Source organism: Chlorocebus sabaeus, chromosome 19, assembly GCF_047675955.1.
Source record: "Chlorocebus sabaeus isolate Y175 chromosome 19, mChlSab1.0.hap1, whole genome shotgun sequence".
In the NCBI taxonomy this organism is placed as follows: Eukaryota; Metazoa; Chordata; class Mammalia; order Primates; family Cercopithecidae; genus Chlorocebus; species Chlorocebus sabaeus.
Genome location: NC_132922.1, coordinates 31,839,478 through 31,853,797, shown reverse-complemented (window position 1 = coordinate 31,853,797; position 14,320 = coordinate 31,839,478). Strand labels below are relative to the sequence as shown.

General features: G+C 45.1%; 1 protein-coding gene across 5 annotated transcripts in view; it reads right to left on the bottom strand.

Annotated features, from left to right (window-relative positions):
- The window catches only part of HIRA (histone cell cycle regulator), a 101,553-nt gene that overhangs the window by 30,850 nt on the left and 56,383 nt on the right, over nt 1-14,320 (bottom strand). For all 5 annotated transcript variants that reach the window (XM_073007026.1, XM_007975048.3, XM_073007023.1 and 2 more), the window contains 2 exons: nt 760-964; nt 268-372 (listed from right to left, as the gene is read on the bottom strand). In XM_073007026.1, coding sequence (XP_072863127.1) covers nt 268-372; nt 760-964 — 310 coding nt within the window. The remainder of the gene's footprint in view (nt 1-267; nt 373-759; nt 965-14,320) is intronic.

Genomic DNA, 14,320 nt, shown 5'->3' with positions numbered 1-14,320 from the left:
TCAGAACATGTGGTGGTAACGGCAGCCCCAGCAGCTGGGATCCCAAGGGCAAAGCCAGACGGAGGCCATGGGTGGGTGAGAGTGGAGGCTGGCAATTTTGCTAAGAGTTGGTGCATACCCCGATCTTCTGTGACTTCCCCTAGAAGGTGATGGAGAGCCACTGGAAACCAATCTCCAAGGAAGTGACAAGATCGGGTTTGTATGTGGTAGGGGACAGGGAATCTCTGGGTGTGCCTGACGGAGAACTGGCAGGGTCCCAGAACTTACCTGGAGGGTGAATGCTCTCTGGGGGCCTGGAATTGGCAGCTTCAGTGCAAGTGCTGGTGCAGAGAGACACATGGCCTCCTTCTCTGCAGTTAGGGCAGCTGGAGACTGGAAGAGCCAGAAACATTCCTGAGCCTTGCTCTAACACTACGGGATAGCATTTGGTAAAGGCAAGTCACCCAGAAGTGAGGCTGGGCCTACGACCAGGGCATTTCCAACCTGGGAGGGAGGAAGCAGAGGGGAATGCTGCAAGGATCCTCACCTTATAGACAAGCCAGTTGATGCCAGGGAACCTGCTCAAGGGCCCTGGGTGAGTCAAGGGCAGGTCTGAGGGAGAGCGTGGCCTCCATGCTACATTCCAGGGGCTGCATGTCTAAGCTAGCTGGTTCCCAAGGTGCCCCCCACCCAGCTGAGGCTTACTATGCACACAAGGCCTTCAAGCTCTAAGTGCAGAAAGGTGGGCTACAGAAGGCAGAACGGGCCCACTGGCCTCACCTGGACAGACAGAGACACAGGCATGAGACGAGAGTCCTTCCGAGGCCGCCCTTTCTTCTTCTTCTCTACTGTCTCTACTTCAAGCTCAAGTTTTCGCTTGGACAGCGAGGAAGGCTTAGCCAAAGGGACTTTCTCATCGCTGTCACTGCTGCTCTCCAGGAGGTCTCGGGGCCTCAGCTCTTTCACAAGGTTCTGCTCTTTTAACCTGCATAAAAACATTACATCACACTTCCCTTCAGAAACCATTCATGCAAGAAAGAGTGAAGTGAAATATTTAAAGTGCTTAAACAAACCTCTTGCCAACCTAGAATTCTGTGTCCAGTGAAATTATGCCTCAAAAATAAAGGAGAAATAATGACTTTGTCAGACAAAAATAAACAAAGAGACACCAGAATCTGTTGCCAGAAGACCTGCCTTGCAAGAAATGTTAAAAGTCTTTCAGAGAGAAGATAAATGATGCAGGCCAGAAACTCACATCTGCATGAAGAAAGGAAGAGTGTTAGAGAAAAAAGAAAACGAACATAAAATAGAATATTTTATATTTCCTATTCCCAACTGATCTAAGAGACAACTTTCTGTTCAAAGAAATAACAGCCACCATGTCTTGAATGACTATAGTTTATGAATGAGTGAAATAAGTGGTACCAATGTCATAGGGCAAGGAAGGAAAGAGAGGGGAACTCTTTCTACTACCCATGAAGTGGTATAATATTATTTGAAAGTAGAATTAGGTTATAAATGTTTATGGTAAACTCTAGAGCAATCACTAAAAAATTTTTTAAAGCATAATTAATAATGCTGAGAGGAGAGAAACTTTATTTTTATTTTATTATTATTTTTTTGGAGATGGATTTTCACTCCTGTCGCCCCGGCTGGAATGCAATGGTGTGATCTTGGCTCACTGCAACATCCGCCTACCAGGATCAAGTAATTCTCCTGCCTCAGCCTCCCGAGTAGCTGGGATTACAGGTGTGTGCCACCACGCCTGGTTAATTTTTTGTATTATTAGTAGAGAAGGGGTTTTACCATGTTGGCCAGGCTGGTCTCAAACTCCTGACCTCAGGTGATCTACCTGCCTCGGCCTCCCCAAGTGCTGGGATTACGGGCGTGAGCCACTGTGCCTGGCTGAGAAAACTGAGTCATATAAAACACTCAGTTAAAACCAGAGAAGGCAGAAAAAGAAGATAAAAAGAAGTGAAGATTAAAAAAAAGAATAAGGCCAGGCATGTGGCTCATGTCTGTAATCCCAGTATTTTGGGAGGCTGAGGTGGGTGGATCACCTGAGGTCAGGAGTTCAAAACCAGACTGGCCAACATGGTGAAACCCTACCTCTACTAAAAAATACAAAAATTAGCTGGGCATGGTGGCAGGTACCCGTAATCCCAGCTACTGGGGAGGCTGAGGCAGAAGAATCACTTGAACCCGGGAGGCAGAGGTTGCAGTGAGCTGAGATAGTGTGCCATTGCACTCCAGCCTGGACAACAGTGAGACTCCATCTCAGAAAAAAAAAAAAGAAGAAATGCTAAAACATGGCAGGTATTAATACAACTATATCAATCAACTTTAAATGTGAAAGCTCTGAATATACCAATTAAATACAAAGACTGACAAAATGGATAAAAAAGCAAAATGTTTTTAAGAAATGGGTTTATGTGGCCAAGCACCATGGCTCATGCCTGTAATCCCAGCACTTTGGGAGGCTGAGGCGGGTGAATCACCTGAGGTCAGGAGATTGAGACCGTCCTGGCCAACATGGTGAAACCCCGTCTCTACTAAAATACAAAATATTAGCCAGGTGTGGTGGTGTGTGCCTATAGTCCCAGCTATTTGGGAGGCTGAGGCAGGGGAATCGCTTGAACCCAGGAGGCAGAGGTTGCAGTGAGCCAAGATCGTACCATTGCACTCAAGCCTGGTGACAAAGTAAGACTCTGTCTCAAAAAAAAAAAAAAAAAAAAGAAAAAAGAAATGGGTTTATGTTTTTAAAAATTTAATTTTAACTACAAAAGACAAAGACAGGTTAATAGTAGATGTACACAGTGGCTCATGCCTATAGTCCTAGCTACTTGGTAGGCTGAGGCAGGAGGATCGCTTGAGTCCAGGGGCTTGAGAGCAGCCTGGGCAAAATAATGAGACTCCATCTCTAAGAGTAAAAAATAAGTAAATAAATAAATACAAGAAAAGGGGTGATTCTAACTATATGACAACCTGGAACAGGCAAAACTATGGAGACAATAAAAAGATCAGTGGTTTCCAGGGGTTGGGGAGAAGGAGTATCTATATGAAGCACAGAATTTTTAAGGCATTGAAACTATTCTGACTGGGTGTGGTGGCTCTTGCCTGTAATCCCTGCACTTTGGGAGGCCAAGTTGGGCAGATCACTTGAGGTCAGGAATTCGAGACTGGCCTGGCCAACATGGTGAGACCCCATCTCCACTAAAAATACAAAAATTAGCCAGGTGTGGTGGTGCACACATGTTATCCCAGCTACTCGGGAGGCTGAGGTAGGATAATCGCTTGAACCTGGGAGGCGGAGGTTGCAATGAGCCGAGATGTGACTGTGCCACCACACTCCAGCCTGGGCAATAGAGCGAGACTCTGTCTCAAAAGAAACCAAAAAACTATTCTGTAAGATATGATAATGATACATATATGTCATTATACATTGGTTAAACCCATACAACGTACAACATCGAGAGTAGACCCAAATGTAAACTATGGGCTTTGGGTGATGATGTGCCCCATTCTGGTGGGGGATGCTATGGGTGTGTTGGGCGGGGGGCATATGGGAACTCTTTGTATTTCCTGTTCAATTTAGCTGTGAACATAAACTGCTCTAACAAATAAAGTCTATTTAAAAAAAAAAAAAGAAAAGCAGGGACTGGAGAAAGACATGCCATAACACTAATCAAAAAAAGCTGGTGTAGTTACATAACATAAGCAAAGCAGGCATCAGAGCCAGTAAAGTTATCAAGGATAAAGAGGGACATTACACAGTGATAAAGATGAAGGAGAACAATTCTGAATAAGTACAGAAGCACACCTCGTGTTACTGTGCTTTACCTCACTGTGCTTCACAGAGACTACGATTTTTTACAAGTTGAAGGTTTGTGGCAACCCTGCATCAAGCAAGTCTATTGGTGCCATTTCCCCAACAGCCGGTGCTCATTTCATCTCTGTGTCACATTTTGACAATTCTCACAATATTTCAAACATTTTCATTCTTACTGTATCGGTTTTGGTGATCTGCCATTAGTGATCTTTCATGTTAGTTTTATAATTGTTTTGGGGCACTGTGAGCCACATCCATGTAAGATGGTGAACTTAATCAATAAATGGCATTTATGTTCTGATTGCTCCACCAACTGGTTGTTCCCCTGTCTCCCTTCCTCTCCCCAGGCCTCCCTATTATCTGAGACACAACAATATTGAAATTAGGCCAATCTATAACCCTACAATGGCCTCTAAGTAAGTGTTAAACCAAAAGCTAAAAATGATTAAGCTTAAAAAGGAAGGCACATTGAAAGCTGAGACAGGCCAAAAGCTATACCTTTTGCACCAGTTAGCCACAGTGTGAATGCAATGGAAAAGTTCTTAAAGGAAGTTAAAAGTGCTACTCCATTGAACACATGTTTGAAAAGAAAGCAAAACAGCCTTATTGCTAATACGGAGAACGTTTTAGTACTCTGGATAGAAGATCAAACCAGCCATAACACTCCCTTAAGCCACAGCCCAAGCTAGCAGAGGTTGGCTCATGAGGTTTAAGGAAAGAAATGGCAAGGTGAAGCAGCAGGTGCTAATGTACAAGTTGCAGCAAGGTATTAGAACATCTAGCTAAGATCACGGATGAAGGTGGTAACACTAAACAACAGATTGTCAATGTAGGTAAAACAGCCTTCTATTGGAAGAAGATGGAATCTGGGACTTTCCTAGCTAGAGGAGGGAAGTCAATACCTGGCTTCAAAGTTTCAGCAGACAGGCTGGTTATCTTATTAGGGATGAATGCAGCTGGTGATTTTAAGTGGAAGCCAATACTCATTAACTATTCCAAAAATCCTAGGGCCCTTAAGAATTATGCTAAATCTATAAATGCAACAAGAAAGCCTAGATGACAGCACATCTGTTTAGAGCATGGTTTACTGAAGATTTTAAGCCCAATGTTGACACCTACTGCTCAGAAAAAAAGATTCCTTTCAAAAGATTCCTGCTCACTGGCAATGCACTTGGTCAACCAAGAGCTCTGACAGAGATGAATGTTGTTTTCATACCGGCTAACACAACACACATTCTGCAGCCCATGAACAAGGAGCATTGTCATCTTTCAACTTTTATTACTTAAGAGGTACATTTTTGCCTGTAGTCCCAGCTACCTGGAGGCTGAGGCAGGAGGATTGTTTAAGCCCAGAAGTTCTGAGCTATAGTGCGCTATGTCAATTGGGTGTGCACACTAAGTTTGGCATCAGCATAGTGACCTTCTGAGAGCAAGAGACCACCAGGTTGCCTAAGGAGAGGTGAACTGCCCAGACTGGAAACAGCAGGTCAAAACTCTTGTGTTGATAAGTAGTGGTACTACGTCTGTGAATAACACTGCACTCCAGCCTGGGCAACATAGCAAGACACGATCTCTTAAATAAATTAAATAATAATTAAAAAAAAAAAATTTTGTGGGTCGGGCGCGGTGGCTCACGCCTGTAATCCCAGCATTTTGGGAGGCCAAGGCGGGCAGATCACGAGGTCAGGAGATTGAGACAATCCTGGATAACATGGTGAAACCCCGTCTCTACTGAAAATATAAAAAAATTAGCCGGGCATGGTGGCGGGCACCTGTAGTCCCAGCTACTCGGGAGGCTGAGGCAGGAGAATGGCATGAAACCGGGAGGTGGATTTATTTATTTTTATATTGAGACAGGTTCTCATTCTGTTGCTCAGGCTGGAGTACAGTGGCGTAATCTCAGCTCACTGCAACCTCCGCCTCCTGGGCTCAAGGGATTCTCATGCCTCAGCCTCCCCAAGTAGCTAGGACTACAGGCGTGCACCATGACAACTGGCTAATTTTTTGTAATTTTAGTAGAGATGGAGTTTCACCACGTTGGCCAGGCTGGTCTCGAACTCCTGACCTCAGGTAAACCACCTGCCTCGGCCTCCCAAAGTGCTGGGATTACAGGTGTAAGCCACTGCACCTGGCCTTTATTGGCATACATTGAAATATCATGCCATCGAAATCCTTTTTGTAAGGTTGGTACTAATGCCCCCTTTCATTTCTGATTGTATTTATTTATATCCTAATCATACTTTGATTCAAGGACCCCCAGGAGTATCAAAATCCAAGGATGCTCAAGTCCCTTATATAAAATCATTTAGTATTTGCATATAATGTAGGCACAGTTTCCTATGTACCTACGTAACTTTTTTTTTTTTTTTTTTTGAGACGGAGTCTCACTCTGTTGCTCAGGCTGGAATGCAGTGGTATGATCTTGGATCACTGCAACCTCAGCCTCCCAAGTAGCTGAGATTACAAGCACGCACCACCACATCCCGCTAATTTTTGTATTTTTACTAGAGACGAAGTTTTGCCATGTTGGCCGGGCTGGTCTCGAATTCCTGACCTCAGGTGATCTGCCTGCCTTGGCTTCCCAAAGTGCTGGGATTACAGGCGTAAGCCACTGAGCCCGGCCAGCCTCCTATATATTTTAAATAATCTCTAGATCACATACACGTAGTAAAATGCCTACAAATAACTTTATTTGCATGGATTCATAGTAGTACTTGGCTTGTAGCAAATTCAGTTTTTGCTTTTTGGAACCCTGTGGATTTTTTTTTCCCAAATATTTTTGATCCATAGTTGGTTGAATCCACAGATGTGGAACCCATGGATACAGAGGGGTACCTTTACTTATAAATATTAAAGAGAGGCAATATAATGAATAGCTTACTTCCTCAACACCTCTCTTTTGAAGAAGTGGGTAAATGTTTCTCATAATGCTGTGTTAAACATCTCTAAATGTGACAGACTCCCTGGATCACAGGTGCTATCACTGATCTTATTTCCTCAAGGAGTTCACCATGAGTCATGCTCCTGTCTAGTATTCAAGAGCCCTCATCCCTGCCTGCCTTCCCACTGCTAACCAGCCTCTGGCTGTTAGCCCTTCCTCTGCGCACAGTCTTCAGTTGTTCTCCCTGCTAGTCACCCCGGGGCACAGAAATGTAGGCAGGTACACACACACCAGCGTGTAGAATCCTGGATTGCACTGTCTTCAGCTGTTCTCCCTGCTAGTCACCCCGGGCCACAGAAATGTGGGCAGGTACACACACATACCAGGGTGTAGAATCCTGGATTCTTTTCATTTGTATCCATGTGAAAAACTGGGAAGACAAGAGGCCCATGACACTGCTCTGTGAAACTGAAGAGGCTGTTCCCTTTTCTTCTAATGTCCTACAACAGGGCAAAGCATCCACCTGTGGGTGTAGCTTAATATTCTGGAAGCCCTGAGTCAGTGCTTCTCAAAATCCTTTTTAAATTATTTTTTAAAAAATGTCAGGCGTTTGCCTCTCCAAATAACTTGTTTTACTCTGTTGCAAAAATCAGGTCATGTACATTTTCATATTAAATTTTTTGTTAAATAAGCTTTTGGAACAGTCAAATATGCTTTCTCTCAGATGTTCTGAATATGGAAATAGAATATTAGCTTGTTTGAATTTTTTCTAACATGAATTTTCCTGGTTCAGACTGATATGAAAGGGTTTCAGGTATTAAAATGGAAGAATCCTATTGTGAAACATGGAAAAAAGTCAGACTTTTATGTAACTATCATTTTGTAAAATACAACAAGAATGTCACAGCAACGTCCTACTATCACCTAAGTTTCCAAGGTGTGCGGTGGCTTCCTGAGCTCACCGCAGCACTGGCCCCGTAACATTCACTTGCTTGGCGCTGCCGAGCTCCAGCTGCTCCACCCTCTCTGGTTGGGACCCCTGAGAGCCCTTAGGAGTCTCCTCACCTCCTGCCTCTGACAGATGCCCCATTCAGGGACCCTGGGGCCAGTGGCCCACTGGGAACTGCACCTCCCCAGCTTGCATGTGGGCTTGTACCAGTTGTTACAATATCCCTGGGAGCGCCAGGTAAATCGATCTACAGCATCTGCCCAGTGGGTCTAGGCATCTGTGAAGCAAGAGCACAGCTGGCCAGGGCTGCCCCGCTTACAAATGGGCTCCATCCTAGGTTCTGTCTGCTCAGGACTACTTGCCCTGTAGTCACTTACCTCAGGTCCCTACGTTCCCTAGTGCTTCTGCCTGACACCTGGCCTTAGGGGAGGGTGGAGCAGAAGACCCACAGTTTCACCCAGGGTTGCTAACCTGTACCTGGGAGGCTAGCATTTGGCTCCCAACCCACCTGAGGCTCTTGGCTAGGAAGTGCCAGTCAGGTTGCAGGGGTCTCACTGCCCAACTACTGTGATGCACAATGAAGGAACAATAGCAGGAGCTGACATGTGCTGCTCACCGTGAGACAAGGACCAAGATACGGCTTTACAGGCCTAAGGTTAAGGGATACCTCCTATAAGGAGGGTTTTCCTGGGAGGTCCATTCTGCCTGAGAGGAGGACTCAGAAACACCATGTGTCTCAAGATCATCCCTGCTCCCTCTCTGAGGAAGTGGGGACCTGGGCCTAACCTGCAAGGTGTATTACTTTGTGCACCACCCCTAACCACTGCATGATACTGTGCCTCAAAGAAAATCTCCACTGAAGGTCAGGTGCAGTGGCTCACACCTGTAATGCCAACACTGGGAGGCCAAGGTGGGCGCATCACTTGAGGTCAGGAGTTCAAGACCAGCCTGGCCAACATGGTGAAATCCCGTCTGTACTAAAAATACAAAAATTAGCTGGGCATCATGGCACATGCCTGTAATTCCAGCTACTAGGGAGGCTGAGGCAGAACTGCTTGAGCCCGGGAGACAGAGGTTGCAGTGAGCAGAGACCGCGCCACTGTACTCCAGCCTGGGTGACAGAGCGAGACTGTCTCAAAAAACAAACAAACAAAGAAAATCTCCACTGATGGTGTTTTTTGTTTCATTTTGTTTTTGTTTTTTGAGACAAGTCTCTCTCAGGCTGAAGTGCAATGGCACAATCTCGGCTCACGATAATCTCTGCCTCCTGGGTTCAAGCGATTCTCCTGCCTCAGCCTCTCGCCACCACACTCCGCTAATTTTTGTATTTTTATAGTAGAGATGGGGTTTCACCATGTTGACCAGGCTGGTCTCCAACTCCTGAGCTCAGGTGATCTGCCCACCTCGGCCTCCCAATTACAGGCGTGAGCCACGGTGCCTGGCCTGTTTTGTTTTTGTTCTTGTTTTGAGACAGGCTCTCACTCTTGCCCAGGCTGCAGTGGAGTGATTTCTGCTCACTGCAACCTCTGCCTCCTGTGTTCAAGGAATTCTCCTGTCTCAGCCTCCCGAGTAGCTGGGACTACAGGCACGCACCACCACGCCCAGCTAATTTTTGTATTTTCAGCAGAGGTGGGGTTTCGCCATGATGACCAAGCTGGTCTCAAACTCCTGGACTCAATTGATCCACCCGTCTCGGCCTCCCAGAATGCTAGGATTGATTACAGGCATGAGCCACTGCACCAGGCCTCCACTGATGGGTGTTTTAAAGGGCTCCTCCTGGTTTTCACTGGGAATCAATACAAGAAAACAGCCACATCAAGAAAGTATCTGCATTTTCTGTAAGGCCTTTGTTAAAGATACTGGGACCTGTTTTATTTCATTTTCCTCATATAAGAATCCAACCCAACCTGAGAATTCAGCACCAGGCTCCTAGAAGCTCACTATACTCATTCTGTCAGGAAAGCAGGAAGCTCGGCTCGAAGTGAATGCTCACTCACTGCCACTTTCAAGTGAGAAGCTGAGGATGACAAATGTGATGGCGGCCCCTTATTATATAGATCTTGCTAGAGCTGTATTTATGGCTGGACAGTCTTGTGAGACCCTGTGGACACAGCTGCTGAGGGACCAACCCTTGTGGCACCAGGACCCAAGATGTACAGTCAAGATTTTGTCTCCAGAAGCCAATCCAAGGGCTGTCCTCCTGGCTTCTCATTCAGGGTATGCACTACATGAGAGATAAGGGCCACAGAAAGCTGCAAAGCAAACACGAGTGTCTTCCTCAACAAGCAGGACTTTCTGTCTATGGCACACTGTAGTTTCTCTCGGGTGGGGAATTGGTTTTATTTATTTTGTTCAGAACTTGCTCCATTTCAAAATCTGAGGTTTCTTCACCTTCTGGAAAGCCTCTTAATTCCCTCTTGACAACTGCCCTGCAGCACATCCTCTTGGGGGGACTCCTCTCCATTGCCCTGCCTTCAGCTCCACCTCCTCATCTCTGTTGCACTCTGGCCAATTTTGTAGACTGAACGTTCTGTTCATCTGGCTCTGATCTGCTCTCTGAAATGCTTGTTGACTTTTAAACTGCAATGATTATTACTTTTCTTTTCTAAAAGTAATTTTTTTGGTTCATTTCCAAATTTGGTCTTTTTTGATGGTGTATTATTAATTTTTATTGAGATATAATACATATATCATAAACTTCGCCACTTTAAAGTATAGAATCATCAGCTTTTAGTATATTCATAAGGTTATGCAACCATCACCACTGTCTAACGCCAGAGCATTTTCATAATTCCGAAAATAAACTCTGTACCCATTGGTAATCACTCCTTATCCTCCCTCCCCCAGACCCTGGCAACCACCATTACTCTACTTTCTTTATGGATTTTCCATTCTGGACATTTCATATCAATGAAATCATACCACCTTTGTGACTGGCTTCTTTCTCTTAGCATGTCTTTAAGGTTTATTGTTATTGTAGCACATGTAAGCATCCCCTTCCTATTTATTGCTGAATAATATTCTGTTGTATGGGTAGACCATATTTTGTTTATCTATTCATCAGCTGATGGACCTTTGGGCTGTTTCCCCTTTTTGGTTATTATGTACAGATGTGAACATTCATTTATGAATTATTGCATGGATATATGTTTTCAATACTCTTAGGTATGTATCTAGGTGTGGGAACTGCTAGGTCAGATGATAACTCTGTATTTCACCATTTAAGGAACTTCCAGACTGTTTTCCAAAGGTGCTAAAAGACTTTACACTCCTACCAGCATGTATATGAGGGTTCCCTTTTGAGTTAATTTTTGTTTACAGAATAGAGTATTAATCTTTCCTCACATTTTGTTTTAGCTTTCATGTCCTTTAGGACTTAAGCATCTTTTATAGCGCCATCTGACAATTCTATGATCACAGGTTTATAGGACCAACACTTTTTATTATCTGACCATCGGATCTTTTAATTACAGACCTCCAAATGGGTATGAAGTATTTCACTGGAGTTTTGCTTTGTATTTCCCTGATGGCTAATGATGTTGATTGTCTTTTTATGTGCCTGTGCTTTGTATATATTCTCTGCAGAAGTTTATATTCAGATCTGCTCATTTTAAAACTGTGTTATTAGTCTTTTTATTGTTGAACTGTAAAAGTTCTTTATATAATTTAAATTCTGAACTTTAATTAGATGTGATTTGCAAATATTTTCTCCCATTCTGTAGGCTGTCTTTCCATTCTAATAGTGCCTTTGGAAGCACAAAAGCTTTGCTTTTTTTTTTTTTGAGAGATGGAGTTTTGCTCTTTTGCCCAGGCTGGAGTGAAGTGGCGTGATCTCTGCTTACTGCAACCTTCGTCCCCTGAGTTTAAGCAATTCTCTTGTCTCGACCTACTGAGTAGCTAGGATTACAGGCCCCCGCCACCATGCCTGGCTAATTTTTGTATTTTTGGTAGAGATGGGGTTTCACCATGTTGGCCAGGCTGGTCTTGAACTCCTGACCTCAGGTGATCCACACACCTTGGTCTCCTAAAGTGCTAGGATTACAGGTGTGAGCCACCGTGCCTGGCCAAGCTTTTAATTTTTAAAATGGTTTTGTATAGATGAGGTCTTGCCATGTTGCCCAGGCTGGTCTTGAATTACTGGGCCTTCTGTCCTGGGCTCTGAAATTGCTAGGATTATAAGCATGAGCCATTGTGTCCAGCCAAAAGTTTTAAATTTTGATGAAGTCCAATTTATCGGTTCTTTCCTTTAGTCGTTTGTGCATTAGGTGTCATATCTAAGAAACAGCTGCCTAATCCAAGGTCACATAGATTTCTATTTCTTCTAAGAGTTTTATGGCTTTTGCTCTCACATTTAGTTCTTTGTTCCCTTTTAATTTTTGTTTATAGAATAGAGTATTAATCTTTCCTCACATTTTGTTTTAATGTCTTTCAAGACTTAAGCATATTTTATAGTACCATCTGACAATTCTGTGATCACAGGTTTATAGAAACCTAAGTCTCCCAGTAAGTATGTCTCCTGACATTTGCGCATGACACGTTGTTTCTTCTTGTGACTTTGGATTTTATGATCATCTAAGCAGTGCTTTATCAGTGGTAACGCTGTACACCCTGGCCCAGGGAATGTCACTGCAGGGTGGATACGCATTTCTGCCAAGGGCCTCTGGATGTCAGTTAGACCAGGATCTCCTTTGTGTTCATTTCTCGGCTTGGTGATTTCTAGGCAACACAGGTAGTGTTAAGCTGGCCCTGAATCCACAAGACAGCAGGCCTGTGGTTACACAGTCTCAAGGGAAGACTGTTCTCCCAACCCAAAAACAGGCTGCGACATTCCAACTTCTCTGCTAGTTCTTGTGCTGCCAGTTGGGTTTTCCCAGAGTCTGCCTCAGTCCTTTTTTAAGCAGCTTGACTTTATGCTGGTGACTTAATTCCAGCTCCTACATGGCTTAGACCCCAGGTTTTGTCTCAAGTCGACGTGGTCATTAAAACTCAAGGTCCATGCACCCATGGTGCAGTTCTGCCCGCTGCTCTTTTTTGTTCACTCTTAGATTTTAGGCTCTGGGGACTGCCCTTTCTTGTGAACCAGTCATTCATTTTAGGGACAAGGGTTGCATTTAATCCAGCATTTCAAAGTATTTAGAAGCAAGGAGGCCGGGCGTGGTGGCTCATGCCTGTAATCCCAGCACTTTGGGAGGCTGGGCGGGTGGATCACCTGAGGTCAGGAGCTCAAGACCAGCGTGGCCAACATGGTGAAATCCCGTCTCTACTAAAAATACCAAAAATTAGCCGGGTGTGGTGGCGGGCGCCTGTAATCCCAGCTACTTGGGAGGCTGAGGCAGGGGAATCAATTGAACCTGGGAGGCGGAGGTTGCAATGAGCAGAGTAGCTAGGACTATAGGCACGTGCCATGATACCTGGATAATTTTTCTGGTAGAGATGGGGGTCTTACTATGTTGCCCAGGCTGGTCTCAAACTCCTGGCCTCAAGCGATCCTCCTGTCTTGGCCTCCCAAAGCATTGGGGCATTGAGCTACCGCACGTGGCCTGCACTGAGTTAATTATGAAACAAGCATGATGAGATTACAGAGTAGACTAGAAGATTCCACACCAAGTTTACAGATACAGCATCAAACTTGCAGAAAGGGTCCTCCCATGCTAGCTTCCAGGAATTGTTTTCCAAGGAGAATAAATCCTGTCCAGACACACAGTTTTGGACAGGACTTTTCATAAGCAAAGCCCCAGAGATAGCATGCTGTGGCTTTAGCTCCAAATCACCATCTACTGCAAGGACAGGTCACATGCAAATGCTCCTTTTATTGGGCACCTGCTGGCTGTGTGGCTACTACAAGTTTCTGACTAGTGTCCTTGTACTTGGCTGATGGTGGCACAGGCTAGGTTGTGTCTGCCCAGGGCTGCTGAGCCCTACAAACCTCGCAGTGGGGTGCAACTCTTAAGGGACAGCTCTTAAGCCACCAAAGCCCAGCCCACAGCTGCCTCTCCTCTCCTAGGCTCTGACTCATTGGGATGTGAACTTAGCTCTTTGTCGAGTCAGGCTTGGAGGGAGGGGCCCTCTCAAGACGCAGAGAACTTCAGGGCCAATGGCAGAGGCTGCGGACGTTAGCTCTGGCCACCTCAGGAGGATGCACTACTGCAAAACTCCAAGAAATAAAGAACTACAGCCTGCATGATGTCACAGCTGTGTTTGAGGGGAGACCCAGAGAATGGACAAGCAGCATAGTGTCCACAAAAGCTCAGAAGCCAATCTGATAAATACCTCACCTACATCATTTTTATTGTAGCTGTCTACCTCTGGTCAGTTTCTGAGTGGAAGGCCATCACTTCCATGATGTATCAATATCAGAGCCTTCACCTCTACAACTAATCTCACACTCTCTTCTGGGCAAACTCTGGGCTCTATACAAACACCGTTATTCTTAGTCCAGCCTCTGCACTGACCAATCCTTGTGCCTTTGCCAGTGTGGTTCTTTTGCTGTGTCCTCCCCACAGCTCCTTCCAGCCACCCTCCCACTTGAAGGAGCCACCTCTTTCTCCTGGTGGCTCACTAAGGGCTCTGCAGTCTTGCTCCCATGTATTGAGCGGCTAGAGTCTTTTCCCCAACAGGAAGGCATGTTGCTTGGTGGAAACACTGCCACTGTGCTGTTGACCCATGCCTGCACCCTCCCTGG